This window comes from Oncorhynchus mykiss, chromosome 23 (assembly GCF_057628025.1).
Source record: "Oncorhynchus mykiss isolate SJ-2025 chromosome 23, ASM5762802v1, whole genome shotgun sequence".
Lineage (NCBI taxonomy): Eukaryota > Metazoa > Chordata > Actinopteri > Salmoniformes > Salmonidae > Oncorhynchus > Oncorhynchus mykiss.
Window position 1 is genome coordinate 27550963 of NC_143044.1, and position 19641 is coordinate 27570603.

Below are 19641 nucleotides of genomic sequence, written 5' to 3' on the forward strand. Positions count from 1 at the left end.
ACCTGAATTCAATGGAAACCCATACCACGTTAATGGCTCTCATAAACTGTAAATAGTGATTGCTTTAGATCAGGTACTTCCAAAAATACTTTGATAATAATTAGTATATTAGTACATATAATTTATCTATATTAAACACCGTATACATTATCTTCTGAATCTTTATTCTGGGTGGCAGGGTAGCCTAGTGGTTAGAGTGTTGGACTAGTAACTGAAAGGTTGCAAGCTCAAATCCCCAAGCTGACAAGGTAAAAAATCTGCCGTTCTGCCCCTGAACAAGACAGTTAACCCAGTGTTCCTAGGCCGTCATTGAAAATAAGAATATGTTCTTAACTGACTTGCCTAATTTAATAAATGTTAAATTAAAGAGGAACTGAACCCCCCAAAATTATCTGGTTTAAAACGGCCTGTGGCATTGGTAGTAGTCATATACAGTGGGATTAATGCCGTGGATGAAGATGAGCAAAATTGTCTGTATAAAATAAAGAATTCAAGTACTGAGCTTTATTGTATATTATTTTACGCTAATACAATTGCTCAGAGAAAGAGATTTTGTTTTACAAGTAATAATTTTTTTTCTCTAAAAGATAGGGTTAAAAATGATTGCCACTCCTGTTTTCTATACCTTTCTATACCTCACCTAAGTCACCTTGCGAGGATAATGGCATTGAGACTTTTTCAAAAAATGTTTTCTGAGATTGAATGACACATTGGGAGGAATCTTAGACCATTCCTTCATAGAGAATCTTTCCAAACCCTTGATATCAGTCTGCTGGTAGAGGCAACCAGGTTTTTGGCTAAAATGTCCTAGTACTGGGTAAAGTCCATGATGCCGTTGACCTTAACAACTCTGTACAGTGTCCCGAGAGGCACATAGGTTGAGATCTGTGGTGACACAGATTTTCTCCCACATAGCAGGGTCATCTGTGCATTGACTTTCCATATTGTCCAGCAGCTTCACTTGCTAAGCCGTAAGTAAGGTGGACATGTTAGGTGCTCTGACCGAATGGGCTGCTGTTATGTACATTTTATGACAAATGAACAAAAGCTTCCCTCTTGTTCGGGAGGGTGGTGTTAACCAACAGGGATGCACTGCGTGAGGGATTAAGGTAGTTTAGCCAGAGGAGGCTCCACCGGAGGGGCCTTATGGAAACTGGAAACTCGTCTATGCATGTTCAGGGTAGGGGAACAATTAGGGGTTAGTCTACCAGAAAAATGCTTTTCCCAGGACCATTTTGCCTCCTTTAGGCAAGCCACAACTGTCGGAATGCTAGGTTTGGTCAGGGCTGTTTGCGGTTGGAGTCTCCTCCACTCTGTACAAATGGTCCGGTGGGACCGGTGGGACATTGAGCGTGTATTCCCGGATGGGATTAGCAACCTCATCAGGTGTTTGGGAGGGAGGAAGTGGGGACTCAATTCCTCCATCTTCGGGCTCAAAGTTGGAGAGGCTGCTATTAGCATGAGCCTCATCATCTTCTATCTCCCCCTCTCCCGAGATCGTGTCTTCGCTAAATAAGGGAAGAGAGTCAAGGTTGTCAATCATCTCCGCCCAGATGTGTACAGATGAGCGCTTGTCGCCTACCCTGGGGTGGTACAGACGTGGATTGGAGTGGGGGGTACCCGGAGCAGGATAATTTTTTTGTCTCCTTCTCTGGTTAACCTTAAACAGTGTGCTGCAGTGCAGACAAGACTCTGGGTAGTCGACTGCCTCACAAGCATGCTTGTTTCCCAAACAGGCAAAGCAGAAAGGATGGGAGTCTTTCTCTGAGATGCCAGAGCCGCAGGGGCAGATATGGGAGCTCGTGCCTGGCTTGGGTCATCCTGGCAAGGGGAGGTGGTAACCATGACTCTAAGTGGGCTACAAGCCTGTCGTAAATTGCACTCAGTTACCCGGAGAGCACAGCAAGGTGGAGTTGCTCTACAGGTTAGAGGGCTCTCAAGACCGCAAAACCGGAAGGTAGGACCAGTCAGCCTAGCCAGTAAAGGTGCTGGTGAGCTAGGTGAGAGAAGAATACTACCGTGCAGGTAGAGAAAGCTAGCGAAGGAGCTAGTTCTAGTCATGTGCTAGTCAATGCGTAGCTGCGTAGCCAGCTAGTCCTAGTCCTTGCTAGCATTCACCTCAAGTGTTAGTAGCCTAGCTTTAGCAAGCACACTGCTAGCTGAAGAGAATGTACGTTCTTTGTTAGCTAGCTATGTTAGCTTAGGGTGTGGCTAACCAAATCACAAAAGTCTCTTTCCTTTCTTCCACTGTGGTGGGAATAAGTAACAGGAAGGTACATGGGCTGGTAGAGTGAGATGGAAGCTACCCATAGTGAGAAACCAAACAAGTAATTTAAATAGAATGTGTGTGAATAACTATCTAAATACTGTAGTGTTGAAGGGCCAGTATGGGGCACCCTTCCCTCTGATCTTAAGATCAAATCCCAATGCCCCAGGGCAGTGATGGGGACATTGCCTTGCATAGGGTGCCATTTATCAGATGGGACATTAAACAGGTGTCCTGACTCTCTGTGGTCACATGTCAATCCCATGGCACTTATTGGAGTAGGGGTGTTAACTCCAGTGCCCTGGCTAAATTCCCAACCTGGCCCCATTTCCATCATGGCCACCAAATCATCCCCCTCCTTCCTAATTACCATATTTATTTGTATATTTTAATTAACCTTTATTTAAAAAGGCAATTCCGTTAAGAACAAATTCTTATTTACAATGACGGCCTGCCAAAAGGCAAAAGGCCTCCTGCGAGGACGGGGGCTGGGATTACAAATATAAATATAGGACAAAACACACATCACGACAAGAGAGACCTAAGACAACAACATAGCATGGTAGCAACACAACATGACAACAACATGGTAGCAACACAACATGGCAACAGCACAACATGGTAGCAGCACAAAACATGGTACAAACATTATTGGGCACAGACAACAACACAAAGGCAAGAAGGTAGAGACAACAATATATCTTGCAAAGCAGCCACAACTGTCAGTAAGAGATGGAGATAACTCCAGCTTGAGTGCTTTTGTAGCTTGTTCCAGTCGCTAGCTGCAGGGAACTGAAAAGAGGAGCGACCCAGGGATGTGTGTGCTTTGGGGACCTTTAACAGAATGTGACTGACAGAATGGCTGTTGTATGTGGAGGATGCGGGCTGCAGTAGGTATCTCAGATATGGGGGAGTGAGGCCTAAGAGAGTTTTATGCAATGGGTATTCAGAGATGACCAGTTTACAGTATATAGAGTGCAGTGATGTGTCCTATGAAGAGCATTGGTGGCTAATCTGATGGCCGAATGGTAAAGAACATCAAGCCGCACAAAAGCACCCTTACCTGCCGATCTTTAAATTACGTCTCCGTAGTCTAGCATGGGTAGGATGGTCATCTGAAACAGGGTTAATTTGGCAGCTGGGTTGAAAGAGGAACGATTACGATAGAGGAAACCAAGTCTAGATTTAACTGAATCCTGCAGCTTTGATATGTGTTGAGAGAAGGACAGTGTACCATCTAGCCATACTCCCAAATACTTGTATGATGTGACTACCTCAAGCTCTAAACCCTCAGAGGTAGTAATCACACCGGTGGGGAGAGGGGCATTCTTCTTACCAAACCACATGACCTTTGTTTTGGAGGTGAGTATAAGACTGTATCATCTGCATGTAAATGGATAAGAGAGCTTCCTACTGCCTCAGCTATGTTGTTGATGTAAATTGAGAAGAGCGTGGGGCCTAGGATCGATCCTTGGGGTATTCCCTTGGTGAGAGGCAGTGGCTGAGACTACAGAGGTTCTGACTATACACTGCACTCTTGGAGAGAGGTAGTTAGCGAACCAGGCCAAAGACCCCTCAGAGACATCATTATGTCACTCCTCACCTCTCCACCTGATAGCTGATGTGTGGTGAGCGTTTTGGCACAAATGGTTTTCTGTTTATTACCCAAGTGGGTGCTACATATTGGTAGTGGATGAGGTGAGTTTCGCACAATTGGCCCAGCATCGTTTGGGTTTGGCTGGGGTAGGCCGTCATTGTAAATATATTAAATTAAAATATATATATATACTGTATATATAGCTTACTAAATTGTACAAATATAGGTCATATATGCTAATATTAAATAATGATTATTAATTGGTGAACATACTATTTCTAAATGGTTTATTACTGGACTTTCTTATGAAGCGTTAGTAAGAGTTTCAGTTTGTGTGTACCGTAGCCTTTTTTTCTCATGAGAATGATACTTTTGATAAGTGCAAACTCTAAGTGTAAAGTGTAGTGAGAGCATTTGGGTCAGATTATAACCAGTTAATGATATTAGTGTTAAAAAAAAAAAAAAACACTGAGAGTTTTAAATCAACACTAAAAGTGTTGAGTCTGTGGACCCATATAGACACTAGAACAGTTGTAAATTAACACACTACTTAGTGTAAATCTATATTCAAAGATTTCCCAGAGTGCCTTGCCTTTCGAGCAAATTGTAGAGTTACCACACATGAGTGATGTGTATGAGTTTCATGCCCCTGTCCTAGGGTAAAACTATAACATTTTTGCTTAGTCCACAAGATTGAAAATGAATGTGACAACCATGTCTCTGTCACTAACAAATTCAGTCATGGGTGGTAAATTCTACAATTTACCTGAAAGGCAAGGCACCATGGAAAATATTTGAATAAGGGTTTACACTAAGTAGTGTGTTAATTTAACACTGTTCCGGTGTCTATATGGGTCCACAGACAACACTTTCAATGTTAATTTCGTTTTTTTAACACTGGAGAATTTGCTGGGTGCATTTATCAGAAGTTGCCTGTATTCTGTTCTGAAGTGTCTATGTGTCTTGTTGTTCTGTCTGTAGCTACTACATGGATGGCAGAGTGACCAAAGTAGAGGACTTTCTGAAGACACGCCTGCTGGACACCCTGACCGAACAGATCACCAAAGTACTCAAGGTGAGAGAAAGGGAAGTGTTGACACAAGGTCTCAGGAAAGGTCAGTCATTATGTAAGTATGCTTCACCAAATCACCTCCGTTACACGTGTCTCTTCCCAACCCCTGCACCAGTGCTCTCCTGTCCCACTGCCTTGTCCCTCCATAGGCCTACCTCTGTAAGGGCACAGTTCCCAGTTCAGTTTTATGGATCTCAACTCTCAGATCTGGAACAGTAACTTCCCTCAGTGAGAAGAAAAGGCCATAAGAACCGATCTGTCATGCTCACAATTGCTACCAACCTATAGTCACAGTCTCTGAGCTGATAGAAAATACCCAATTATTGTCTATTGTAAAAGAGAGGACCCACCAAAGCACATTAAAACAACCATAGAACAATGTGTGCTGCCCTATTGTGTGTGTGAGTTTGTGTGTGTGCGCAGGCGTGTATGCAAGCGTGTTTGTGCTGTACTGTACGTGCTTGTGCGTTTCCCCATTTGCTGTCCAGTAGTAATGGTTTGCAGCCATGCTAGGAGAGAGATTCTCTGGAAGCTGTTAAGAGCAGAGAGAATAGGTCTTCCGGACAGAGATCCAGGTGTGTGGGTGTGTAGAGTTAGTATAAATGTATGTGCATATTATGTGTTAGTGAAAAAATGATGGAGTGAGTGTTTAGTTTTTTATTAACTAGTCAAGTCAGTTAAGAACAAATTCTTAATTATAATGATAGCCTAGGAACAGAAGGTTTACTGTCTTGTTCAGGGGCAGAACGACAGATTTTTACCTTTTTACCTCAGCTCGGGGATTCAATCTAGCAACCTTGCGTGTGTGTGTGTGTGTGCGTGTGTGTGTGTGTGTGTGTGTGTGTGTGTGTGTGTGTGTGTGTGTGTGTGTGTGTGTGTGTGTGTGTGTGTGTGTGTGTCTGGGGCCCTGTGAATGTGGATAGAGACAAATACTGAAATTAAAGGTCAATAAGGATACATGGTAAACTCGGTCCGTGTAGCTATTTGTTAGCTATTTATCATTTACATTGCTTGGGGATCGAAGCTGTTGTCGTCAGACTTGATGCACCGATACCTCTTGCCCTGTGGCAGCAGAGAAAATAATCTTGGGTGGTTGGGGTCTTTGACGATTTTCCGGTCCATCTTTTCACACCGCCTGATATAGGGGTCCTGGATGGCAGGGAGCTCAGCCCCAGTAATGTACTGGGCTGTCCCCACAACACTCTGTAGAGCCATGCGATTGAGAACGGTGCTATTGCCATACCAACCAGTGATACAACCAGTCAATATGCTCTCAGTAGTACAGCTGTAGAACCTTTTCAGGATTTGAGTGCCCATGCCAAACTTCTTCAATCTCCTGAGGGGGAAGAGGCACTGTCGCTCTTTCTTCACGACTGTACGTGTGTGTTTGGACCATTTTAAGTCTTTAGTGATTTGGACACAGAGGAACTTGAAGCTGTCTACCTGCTCCACTGCCACCCCATCGATGTGGATCTGCTCCTTGGTCTTACTCTGGCACCACACTGTCAGGTCACTGACTTCCTCTCTGTAGGCTGACTCATCGTTGCCGGTGATCAGGCCTACCACCATCATGTTGTCAGTGAACTTGATAATGGTGTTGGAGTCGTGCACACAGTCGTGGGTGAACAGTGAGTACAGGAGGGGACTAAGCGCACACCCCTGTGGGGCCCCTGTGTTAAGGGTCAGGAAGTCCAGGATCCAGTTGCAGAGGGAGGTGTTCAGACCCAGAGTCCTAAGCTTGGTGACAAGCTTGAAGGGGATAATGGTGTTGAAGGCTGAGCTGTAGTCAATGAACAGCATTCTAAGAGAGAGAGAACAAAGGCATTTAATCCCATTTAAGGTGTAACCTTCCAACCCAAAAGCAACCACAATTGACCAATCAAACGATACCAAGTTTACAGTAACCTAAACACTCCCAGGTCCAATCTCCACAGGGTGTCACATAATCTAAAGGCTTGTGTGGGGGGTGAGACCAATGTAAATAAGACAGAACTCCTGAGAAGACGATAAAACACTTTGCATAATAGAGTAATTCAGAGTTCACCCTGTACAGAAACAAGTAACCACAGAGATCATCCGTCCATATAGTTAGCATCAGTGGGGTCACAGCCAAGGTCTGCCATAATCAACCGCGACCCTGGAACAATTAGGGTTAAGTGTCTTGCTCAAGGCGCATCAACAGATTTGTCACCTTGTCAGTTCGGGGATTCAAACTAGCGACCTTACAGTTATTGGCCCAGTGCTCTAACCGTTAGCCTACCTGCAGCCCCTTTCTCTTTCTTTCTCTGATCTGATCCCCTATTTTTCTGTTGTCTGTTCTCCCCCCTCTCTCTTGCCCCCTCTCTTTCCTCTGTCTCCTCTGTTTCCGCTCTCTCTCTCTCTCTCTCTCTCTCTCTCTCTCTCTCTCTCTCTCTCTCTCTCTCTCTCTCTTTCCTCACTCTCTCTCTTCTTTCCTCACTCTTTCTTCTTTCCTCACTCTCTCTCTCTCTCTCTTTCTCTCTCTCTCTCTCTCTCTCTCTCTCCTCACTCTCTCTCTTCTTTCCTCACTCTCTCTCTTTCTCAGGTAGTGAATAGCCATGTACCTGGTAAGAAGGTGTGGTTGGGGGGAGTAGGTCCGGCGTGGGCTGGAGGAACCAATAACCTCTCTGATACCTATGCTGCTGGCTTTCTGTAAGTACAATCAACCTATAAATCAATCAGTCAAATGAAGTATCATCACACTTAGGCATTACTCTCACTTTGTGTGTGTATGTGTGTGTGTGTGTGTGTGTGTGTGTGTGTGTGTGTGTGTGTGTGTGTGTGTGTGTGTGTGTGTGTGTGTGTGTATTTCAGGTGGCTGAACACTCTGGGCATGGCAGCGGTGCAGGGGATTGATGTTGTCCTGCGACACTCGTTCTTTGATTATGGATACACACACCTCGTAGACCAGCACTTTAACCCACTACCGGTGAGTTTCACACTCTGCTTTATCATAAAAGTTAATTAAAGGTCAAATAAAAATAAATAAAATAAAAATCATCATGAAAGCAGTACTGGACAAATCATTCCTTTCTACTCTCACTGGATAACAAGGGAACGTTCATTGGAGCTATTGCTACTCTTAGTCCATTTTTTGGTGTGGCTTTGGGTAGCTACTGTAGACTCATCTCAGTCCTCTGTGGCACCTAGCGTTCTTTCCCGTGGGAGCTATTAGACCAGATGAAAGGCATTTAGTGGTGTTGACTGGCTGGACGCGAGGGCGAATCACTGTGTAACCCTAGCCCTTTGTCAGTGACCAGGATGGTGTCACGACTCTCCCCTTCCCCCCGTCACAAAATGTGTGCCCCTCTGTGTGCAGCACTGGGCTGGTGACAGATCTGCAACCTGAGCTGTAGGTACGCAAAAGGCTGGTACTCCCCCTCCGGCACTGTCTGCAATGGTGCAGTCCAGTCCTGGTTCCCACCACTGCCCTCTGCTGTTGGGATTGGACTTTGCTGCATCAGGGGTACAAGACTATGCTCAGGGCAAGCATTACACCCAACTAATCGTTTGCCAGATGATACAGTAAGTTGATTAGTTGAATTAAGGGTTTTAGTGCCAAGTTGGAACAAAAGCCTGCACCCTATGGGTCACCAGGACCAGGACTGAAGGAGTATTCACTTATTTAGGGGAAATTGAAGAGGGCGGCCAGAGATCGAGATAGAGACATCCAAGACTCTTTGATCCAGACAGAGAGTCAGTTCTACAATGCTACTGCGGTGCCGTGTTCATAAAAATGATTTATCAGCATCTGGTGGAGAACTTCTTTATTTAGCTGCTGCAGGGATGGGTGGTGTTTATTAGGGAGACCGCTCCAAAACTAGCACACAATTATTTTCCCTCCTGTTCCATTCTCTGTTTCTGGGAAGAATGCCCCCCGCTAGGATCCTAATGCTTTTATTGTGGCTGGGCGTCGGACTGCTCTGCCAGCCTACCTGCTGGGGGGAACCACTACAGGCCAGGGCTGTCCGCAGGCCCCAGAGATGTATTCACATACCAACCACATGTCCCTTTCCATCTCTGAACACTCATTGGACGCCGTTCTGACAATTGACCCAGTCAAACCTAGGACTCACTTTATTCGCTCACCCCTCAACCCCACCACTACTATTCCTCTCCTCCATGGTCTAGGTCCAGTAGTTGTAGTGGGTCTACCTACGTCTTCTCCCTATCCTTTCTCCGTCATTCTGTTTTCCTCTCCTGAACTCCCTCTCCCTCAGTCTATTTTTGACCTAGCACATGTGAAGAAGTTTGGGATGTGACATCAGCTTAGTGTATTAGCCTGCTTCCTGGGTGGTTTGTCTGTTAACAGATATGAGCCTCCCTCTGCTCTCCCTCTTTATAGGCCTCTCTTTTCATCCTTTTTTAGCTCTCTCACCCTCCTTCGTTCTCTCATTACTTTTCCATTCTTCTACGAGACCCCATCATCTCTCTCTCTCTCTCTCTCTCTCTCTCTCTCTCTCTCTCTCTCTCTCTCCATTGTTGGATACACCCCTGGGTTTCTGATACATTCTGTCTCTCACTATAACAGTAAAATGTTAAGTGGCTATGGTTATGCAATCCCAGTTCATGTCATGACACCACACTGTAGCTGCCAAAGAGTGTGTTAACTGTGTGTTTATTCCTATCCACACAACATTCTTATTTACTCTGTCTAGGATTCCAGTGTTTAAGGACACAGAGGGCTGTTGAAATAAATGCTTCTCTGGTTTTCTGTGTTCTATGGTTGATAAAATTGTGTTTTTGTGTTACTGTTTACTGCAGCTTTTAATATTTATTTTTTATACGTGCCCCTAATTAAAACAGACTGCACATTGTTAACCCCTCTCCTAATACAGTCACTGTAATTAAAAACATTAATCCTACCCTCTCTTATTCAGTTAGTGTAATTAGAAGCATTAAATCACTAATGGGCAAGGCCCTGTACTGATACAGCCTAATGGTTAACCTTACACTTTTATCTGTAAAGGCTGTTGTTAACAAGCTTTCAGTCACACAGTCTGGCTCTCATTTAGCCTGCACTCCCTCCTCTTCTCCTGGCCTACTGCCCTTTCTTCATCCTTCCATCTTTCCCTCCCTCTAGGGCCGGTGTTATGGGTGGGACTTAGGGGGCCTGGCCTACCATACCTCCTTGCCCTCCCTCCTCTTCTCCTGGTCTACTGCCCTACTGCCCATGTATCTGATGCTGTCTGGCCAAAAGGAGTATGGCATGTCATGTCATATTATGTTTGGCCAGACAGCATCAGATACATGGGCTTCATATAGTAAGACAGAGGAGCGCTGTCAGATGCTTGCACAGATGCTTTTCTCCGGTGTGGTAGTTTCAGCCATTTGCGAATTTATGGAAAGTTAGCGGGTGCACAATGCACTGTTCGGCTGCTGGCGTTATTTTGGACAAACGTGCAAAGGTAACCTACTTTTTAAAGTGATTTGTTTGACAATCAGATGAAAACATGACAGTTAAATTACGTCTTTACTATAAAACCGATTAAAATAATTTTACCATAGGAGGTTCCGTGAAAAAATAGTGCCAGCCCCTATGGAAATCAAATCCTCTTTCCTCACTAGGTAGATGCTGAAGATTCTCCCCTCTCTATTGACTGCAATGTTTCAAACACAAGTTCTTCGCCATCCAGTTCTTTCTCACTACTATATGCTATTTACCCATGGAAGTGGCTACTACCGGTACGCTATATCTAAACTGATATCTTTAAACTACCAGATTCTCCCCATGGACTATCTACAGTACTATCCGTCCCTGGGTGTATTTTCTCCCTGATTCTCTCCCTGCTCTTCAGATGTCTAACTGGGCACATCCTGTAGGCAACTCATTGACATCTCCATCTCTCTCAGTTAGTAAATCAGGAACACAGATCAGCCTGGTTAAACCTGATCATTAAACACAGCTCTGACTGATCAGACAGAGAAAGACTACTGTGGAGGTCATGAAGTTTCACTGACCTGATGGGTTTTCTCTCTTGGAGCCCAGGTTAGGCAAACCAACATATGTATATCTATAGACTCATAGAATATAAGATTTTATAAAAGATCAACAATATAGTTCTGGTATTGTTGCATAATGAAGCTACTCAATGCTTTTTAAATAAATAAGAAATCCATCAAATATTGACTGAATTATAGCACATAAATAATTGTATAATGACAGACAAAAAGTCAATGTAATCCATCAGTTTAGGTGGGAACTCATGTTTAAACTTCGTTGAATATATATATATATATATATATATATATACATACACATACACACACACACACACACACACACACACATACACTTTTTATATATAAGACCCATGCTACCATATATAAACCATATATGGCCTTTTTATGTGTTTTGTTATTATATTGATAGAATAATAATATTTGAAAATAACAATTTTCATATACACTTGAGTATAGTTAAATACATTTGCATTAAATGACCCTCTATCCAACCAGCGTCTTTATACAGAGCATTCAGAAAGTATTCAGACCCTTTGACTTTTTCTACATTTTGTGACGTTACAGCCTTATTCTAAAACTGCTTAAATCGTTTTTTCCCCCTCATCAATCAACACACAATACCCCACTCTGTCAAAGTGACCATCGGGTTTTTGGTCTCCTCCCTGACCAAGGCCCTTCTCCCCCGATTGCTCAGTTTGACCGGGCGGCCAGCTCTAGGAAGAGTCTTGGTGGTTCCAAACTTCTTCCATTTAATAATGATGGAGGCCACTGTGTTCTTGGGGACCTTCAATGCTGTACACATTTTGTTGTACTCTTCCCCAGCTCTGCCTCGACAAAATCCTGTCTCGGAGCTCTGCAGACAATTTCTTCGACCTCATGGCTTAGTTTGGCTTGGCTCTGACATGCACTGTCAACTGTGGGACCTTATATAGACAGAGGTGTGCCTTTTCAAATCATGTTCAATCAATTGAATTTACCACAGGTGGACTCCAAGTTGTAGAAACACCTCAAGGATGATCAATGGAAACAGGATGCACCTGAGCTCAATTTCGAGTCTCATATCAAAGGGTCAGAATACTTATGTAAATAAGGTATTTTTATGTCTAAAAACTTGTTTTTACATTGTCTTTATGGGGTATTGTGTGTAGATTGATGAGTTAAAAATGTAATCCATAAAATGTGGAAAAAGAGAAAGGGTCAAAATACTTTCCGAATGCACTGTACAGTTGAAGTCGGAAGTTTACATACACCTTAGCCAAATACATTTAAACTCAGTTTTTCACAATTCCTGACATTTAATCCAAGTAAAAATTCACTCTTTTAGGTCAATTAGGATCACCACTTTATTTTAAAACTTTTGAAATGTCAGAATAATAGAAGAGAGAAGGATTTAGTTCACATTTTATTTCCTTCATCACATTCCCAGTGGGGCAGAAGTTTACATACACTCAATTAGTATTTGGTAGCGTTGTCTTTAAATTGTTTAACTTGGGTCAAACGTTTCGGGTAGCCTTCCACAAGCTTCCCACAATTATTTGGGGAAATGTTGACCCATTCCTCCTGACAGAGCTGGTGTAACTGAGTCAGATTTGTAGGCCTTGCTCACACACGCTTTTTCAGTTCTGCCCACACATTTCTATGGGATTGAGGTCAGGGCTTTGTGATGACCACGCCAATACCTTGACTTTGTTGTCCTTAAGCCATTTTGCCACAACTGGAACTATGGTTGGGGTCATTGTCCATTTGGAAGACCCATTTGTGACCGAGCTTTAACTTCCTGACTGATGTCTTGAGATGTTTCTTCAATATATCCACATAATATTAATTCCTCATTATGCCATCTATTTTGTGAAGTGCACCAGTCCCTCTTGCAGCAAAGCGCCCCCATAATATGATGCTGCCACCCCCGTGCTTCACAGTTTTGATGGTGTTCTTCGGCTTGCAAGCCACCCCCTTTTTACTCCAAACATAACCATGGTCATTATGGCCAAACAGTTCTATTTTTGTTTCATCAGACCAGAGGACATTTATCTAAAAAGTATGATCTTTGTCCCCATGTGCAGTTGCAAACCGGTACCTCCAATGAACTCAAATCATGTCAATTAGCTTATCAGAAGCTTCTAAAGCCATGACATAATTTTCTGGAATTTTCCAAGCTGTTTAAAGGCACAGTCAACTTAGTGTATGTAAACTTCTGACCCACTGGAATTGTGATACAGTGAATTATAAGTGAAATAATCTGTCTGTAAACAATTGTTGGAACAATTACTTGTGTCATGCACAAAGTAGATGTTCTAACTGACTTGCCAAAACTATAGTTTGATAACAATAATTTTGTGGAATGGTTGAAAAACGAGTTTTAATGATTTTACCTAAGTGTATGTAAACTTCCGACTTCAACTGTATATTATATAATGTCATTTAGCAGATACTTTTATCCAAAGCGACTTACGGTCATGGTGCATACATTTGACGTATGGGTGGTCCCGGGAATCGAACACACTACCCTGGCGTTACAAGTACCATGCGCTACCAACGGAGTTATAAAGTATCGCCCCTCACAATCGCACAGTCTGCTGTAGCTTTCATCATCGCTTTCACTTATTTTCATGATTGTTTTTGTCAAATCCTCTTGCATATTAAACATTAGGTGTAGACTATGTATAAGAAAAATGATAGCTCCCTGTTTTATAATCTAAACGTGCTGCTCTTGAATTGACCAATGCGCAAAAAAAATTGATTTGTGAGATTTGGCTTTTTAACGTTACAAAAAAGAGCACCGACCTGTGCAAAGATTGCGATCATTAAATCAGCGGGAAAATGTGTTTTGTACAAGCAAGAGATGAAATGTGCATTATTTTTCTTCTTAAATAAATCTATCCAGCAACATTTATGTGACAAATTCATTTACAACCCACCAAAAACAGGGAAGAATTGGCTGGAAAGAGGAGAAATCCTGAGGTGGGCAGGGCATGCACTTTGCTAACGGAAGTTTCTAACGTAGCCAGACACAGTGTAAAAGGAGAATAATATAATTTCCGCAATGTTTGATATTATCTGTCCATCTTGCAAGAGAAAGGCACTCATGTAACCACAGTGTACGCTCCAAGGCTTTCACCCGAAGAACTGCTCTTTGTTTTACCTCAGAATCTACAGATTTCTTCATAATATTAGTGTCTGCTCTATTCCCAGCTGCCGATAGCCCTGTCTATAGCCCAGATTTTACACTTCTGTTCTGTACTCTTACTGTACTCTGGGCTTTCCCGATGGCGGAGTAGCAAATTAAGTTAAAGCTTGGCCTGGTGGGGGAAAAAAAGCCTTAAATGTTGCCATATGCAGGATTGCATGGGAACTTCCTGACACACACATGTTGTTCAGAACCTCTGGTGAGGTGTTGATTTTGGGGAGAGAGCGGAGAAGAAAAGAGGAGAGGGGCAGCACAGGGGAGAGAGAGAGGACAGGAGAGAAAAGAAGAGATGAGGAGAGTGGCATGAAAATAGAGCGAGAGAGCGGGGCAGGACAGAGGAAAAAGGAGGGAATAGATGGGGACCGGACAGGAGAGAGAGAGAGAGAGAGAGAGAGAGAGAGAGAGAGAGAGAGAGGTGGGGGGGCAGGACAGAGAACAGAGGAGAGAAGAGGATAGGGGCAGGATAGGGGAGAGAAGATGGGAAGGGAAGGGCAGGGGAGAGAGGAGAGAAGAGGATAGGGGCAGGATAGGGGAGAGAAGATGGGAAGGGAAGGGCAGGGGAGAGAGGAGAGAAGAGGGTAGGGGCAGGACAGCGGAGAGAAGATGAGTGGGGCAGGATAGGGGAGAGAGAGAGACTGCAGAGAAGATGGGCAGGATAGGAGAGAGAGATATCAGAGAAGAGAGGGGCAGGACATGGCAGAGAGGAGAGGATCTGAAGAGAGAGATCAGAGAGATGAGGAGCGGGGCAGGACAGGGCAGAGAGGAGAGGGTCAGGAGAGAGAGAGCAGAGAGATGAGGATCGGGGCAGGACATGGCAGAGAGGAGAGGGTCAGAAGAGAGAGAGCAGAGAGATGAGGAGCGGGGCAGGACATGGCAGAGAGGAGAGGGTCAGAAGAGAGAGAGCAGAGAGATGAGGAGCGGGGCAGGACATGGCAGAGAGGAGAGGGTCAGAAGAGAGAGAGCAGAGAGATGAGGAGCGGGCAGGACATGGCAGAGAGGAGAGGGTCAGGAGAGCAGAGAGATGAGGAGCGGGACAGGACAGGGCAGAGAGGAGAGGGTCAGGAGAGAGAGAGCAGAGAGATGAGGAGCGGGGCAGGACATGGCAGAGAGGAGAGGGTCAGAAGAGAGAGAGCAGAGAGATGAGGAGCGGGGCAGGACATGGCAGAGAGGAGAGGGTCAGAAGAGCGAGAGCAGAGAGATGAGGAGCGGGGCAGGACAGGGCAGAGAGGAGAGGATCAGAAGAGAGAGAGCAGAGAGATGAGGAGCGGGGCAGGACAGGGCAGAGAGGAGAGGGTCAGAAGAGAGAGAGCAGAGAGATGAGGAGCGGGGCAGGACATGGCAGAGAGGAGAGGGTCAGAAGAGAGAGAGCAGAGAGATGAGGAGCGGGACAGGACATGGCAGAGAGGAGAGGGTCAGGAGAGAGAGAGATGAGGAGCGGGGCAGGACAGGGCAGAGAGGAGAGGGTCAGAAGAGAGAGAGCAGAGAGATGAGGAGCGGGGCAGGACATGGCAGAGAGGAGAGGGTCAGAAGAGAGAGCGCAGAGAGATGAGGAGCGGGACAGGACATGGCAGAGAGGAGAGGGTCAGGAGAGAGAGAGATGAGGAGCGGGGCAGGACAGGGTAGAGAGAGAGAGAGTGGAGAGGGGCAGAATAGGAGAAAGAGATATCAGGGAAGAGAGGGGCGGGGCAGGACAGGGGAAGAAAGCAGAGAAAAGAAAATGGAAGAGGGGCAGGACAGAGGAGAGGAGAGGAGAGGAGAGGAGAGGAGAGGAGAGGAGAGGAGAGGAGAGGGGCAGGACAGGACAGGACAGGAGAGAGAGGGGGGAGAGGAGGGGAGAGGTGCAGTACAGGAGATAGAGGGGAGGAGAGAGGGCTATGAGAGGGGAGATGGGCAGGACAGGAGAGAGAGAGATGAGGGGGTAGGGGAGAGGGGAGTATGTATTATATTGTCTCTTTCAATAAAGACTGAAACATCTGGTATCCAGCTTCTACCTCTGGTCTTGTCGACCATGGTGGCTGAAACAGGAGTAGACACCCGTACGACCTTTCTGCTTTTCCCAAATGTTTTTTTCCTCCAGATAATTGAGGTGAATAGTGATATGTGTGATTTACATTGAATTGGACACTTGTAAACCCTAAGGAGCTCACATCCAGTGGATTCACTCAACACACTCTCTGTGGTATCTTAAGTTTTGTTTATGTTTTATAGAACTGTTGTCAGACATAGTGGAGTGTTTTAGCACCTCTGCACCTCTACAGCCCCCTGTTCTGACATACTGCACGACCATTTAGCCAGACCTTATATCGGTGTTGACAAGTCAATGGACTCAATGGAACAGTATGGGAATGTTAGCACACTCACTAAAGGATATGTTAACCCGCTAAGCTAACGCATGCCCTTCTCATGTCTGTGTCCACGCAACATCATTGTGGAATCTCATGCTTACTTTGCTACCTGACTGTGCATACTGTGTGTGGTTTTTCACTGTGTAACAGGTGTCCCCTCCCTGTGTGTGTGTCTCTGTGTCTGTCTGTCTGTCTGTCTGTCTGTCTGTCTGTCTGTCTGTCTGTCTGTCTGTCTGTCTGTCTGTCTGTCTGTGTGTGTGTGTGTGTGTGTGTGTTCCAGGACTACTGGTTGTCCCTGGTGTTCAAGCGTCTGGTCGGTCCCAGGGTGTTGGCAGTGCGGGTAGCAGGCTTGCAGAGGAAACCACGACCAGGGAGGGTTATACGAGACAAACTACGGATCTACGCACATTGTACCAGCTTCCACAAGTAAAAGCTACAGCCATATACAATACACTATACCAGCTTCAAAAAGTACCACTTTGTCAGGTGGCTAAAAAGCAATCACAGATTAGACTTCTATAGCTTTGTTGTCCCATCTTCCTTCCCTTGGTGTTACATTCTCAATACACCTGAGGCATAGTGTCTAGTCTCTCCCATTCTATAAACATTTCAACAACAAAAAATAAATATAATCTATATATATTTTTTTAATTGTTGGACATAATAAAATCACCAGGAAGTCAGCTCCAAGTGATTTTAATTCAAGAAATGTGTTCCCAAGAATTCCCACGCATAACAGAGAGACACGTGATCGTATACAAATGTAAGCAAGGTTTAAAATGATTGTATTTTAGTCAAACATTATATATCTGTTTGGACTTCTTGTGGTCAATTTGCAGTCTACAGAATATTTGTAATTAAGTTCCGGCCCCCTGAACAGCCGAAAAAAATTGGCCCGTGGCTGAATCCATTAATAAGCCACTCTAGCCATACTAAATCACATCAATAACCCAGTCTTCCACAATTCTACCTAGTCTGCCTGTAACTACAGCTCATAAATAACCGTCGTCCAGGCACCTCAGTCTTTCAGAGGCCAGGCCATAAAACTTAACAGGTATCACTTATCAGGCGTGTGAGGGACTGTTCTCTTCGTGAAAGCGGCGGTGACAGGTGTGCCAGTCCTTTATCCCGGTTGGAGGGGGTTTTGGGGGGAGGGTGAGGGGAAACGGAGGGGTAGGTACAATAGGGACGTCTGTGCCAGACTAGATAAAGAGCAGCACCGTCCCCCTGTTCCCCCTGTTCAAGGTTATCATTTAACCCAGCCGTATGGGATGTGTATCAGGTCAGCAGAGCTTTCAGCACCAGACTTAATGCCCTCTGTCCCACCTACACACACAGCTCAGTTACAACTGTTCACCCTACTCCACACACTACACTATCTATATGCAATAACTATAATGTTGTTTGGAAAGCATTCAGAACCCTTGACTTTTTCCACATTTTGTTGCGTAACAGCCTTATTTTAAAATGGATTTAAAAATGTCTCATCAATCTACACACACCTGTATTTGGGGAGTTTCTCCCATTCCTCTCTGTAGATCCTCTCAATCTCTGTCAGGTTGGATGAGGAGCGTTGCTGCATAGCTATTTTCAGGTCTCTCCAGAGATGTTCGATCGGGTTCAAGTCCTGGCTTTAGCTGGGCCACTCAAGGACATTCAGAGACTTGTCCCGAAGCCACTCCTGCATTGTCTTGGCTGTGTGCTTAGGGTCGTTGTCTTGTTGGAAGGTGAACCTTCGCCCCAGTCTGTGGTCCTGATCGCTCTGAAGCAGGTTTTCATTAAGGATCTCTCTGTACTTTGCTCCATTCTTTGCCTTGATCCTGACTAGTCTCCCTGCTGAAAAACATCCTCACAGCATGATGCTGCCACCACCATGCTTCACCACTGTAAGGATGGTGCCATGTTTCCTCCAGACTTGGCATTCAGGCCAAAGAGTGTAATCTTGGTTTCATAAGACCAGAGAATCTTGTTTCTCATGGTCTGAGAGTCTTTAGGAGCATTTTGGCAAACTCCAAGCGGGCTGTCATGTGTCTTTTACTGAGGAGTGCCTTCTGTCTGGCCACTCTACCATAAAGGCCTGGTTGGTGGAGTGCCATAGAGATGGTTGCCCTTCTGGAACATTCTCCCATCTCCACATAGAAACTCTAGAGCTCTGTCAGAGTGACCTTCGGGTTCTTGGTCACCTCCCTGACCAAGGCCTGTCTCCACCGATTGCTCAGTTTGTCCGGGCGGACAGCTCTAGGAAGAGTTTTGGTTGTTCCAAACTTCTTCAATTTAAGAATAACGGAGGCCACTGTGTTTTTGGGGACCTTCAATGCTGCAGAAATCTTTTGGTAACCTTCCCCCAGATCTGTGCCTCGACACAATCCTGTCTCGGAGCTCTACGGACAATTCCTTCAACCTCATGGCTTGGTTTTTGCTCTGACATGCACTGTCAACTGTGGGATTTTATATAGACATGTGTGTGCCTTTCCAAATCATGTCCAATCAATTGAATTTACCACAGGCAGACTCGAATGAAGTTGTAGAAATATCTCAAGGATGATCAATGGAAAAAGGATGCACCTGAGCTCAATGTTGAGTCTCATAGCAAAGGGGCTGAATACTTAAATAAGGTACATCAACACCATCATCCCAGAAACCCTAGACCCACTCCAATTTGCATACCATCCCAACAGATCCACAGATGACGCAATCTCTATTGCACTCCACACTGCCCTTTCCCACCTGGACAAAAGGAACACCTATGTGAGAATGTTATTCATTGCCTACAGCTCAGCGTTCAACACCATAGTGCCCTCAAAGCTCATCACTAAGCTAAGGACCCTGGTACTAAACACCTCCCTCTGCAATTGGATCCTGGACTTCCTGATGGGCTGCCCCCAGGTGATAAGGGTAGGTAACAACACATCTGCCACGCTGATCCTCAACACAGGGGACCCTCAGGGGTGCATGCTCAGTCCCCTCCTGTACTCGCTGTTCACTCATGACTATATGGCCGAACATGCTCCCATTGTCATCGACGGGGCTGCAGTGGAGCAGGTTGTGAGCTTCAAGTTCCTTGGTGTCCACATCAGCAACGAACTATCATGGTCCAAGCACACAAACACATCCGTGAAGAGGGTCCTCAGATCCTCAAAAGGTTCTACAGCTGCACCATCGAGAACATCCTGACTGGTTGCATCACTGGCT

General features: G+C 45.0%; 1 protein-coding gene across 1 annotated transcript in view; it reads left to right on the forward strand.

Annotated features, from left to right (window-relative positions):
- Positions 1 to 19641, forward strand: part of LOC118943876 (inactive heparanase-2) — a 110431-nt gene that overhangs the window by 71156 nt on the left and 19634 nt on the right. The window contains exons 7-10 of the mRNA XM_036960382.2: positions 4845 to 4938; positions 7499 to 7605; positions 7768 to 7882; positions 16730 to 16875. Coding sequence (XP_036816277.1) covers positions 4845 to 4938; positions 7499 to 7605; positions 7768 to 7882; positions 16730 to 16875 — 462 coding nt within the window. The remainder of the gene's footprint in view (positions 1 to 4844; positions 4939 to 7498; positions 7606 to 7767; positions 7883 to 16729; positions 16876 to 19641) is intronic.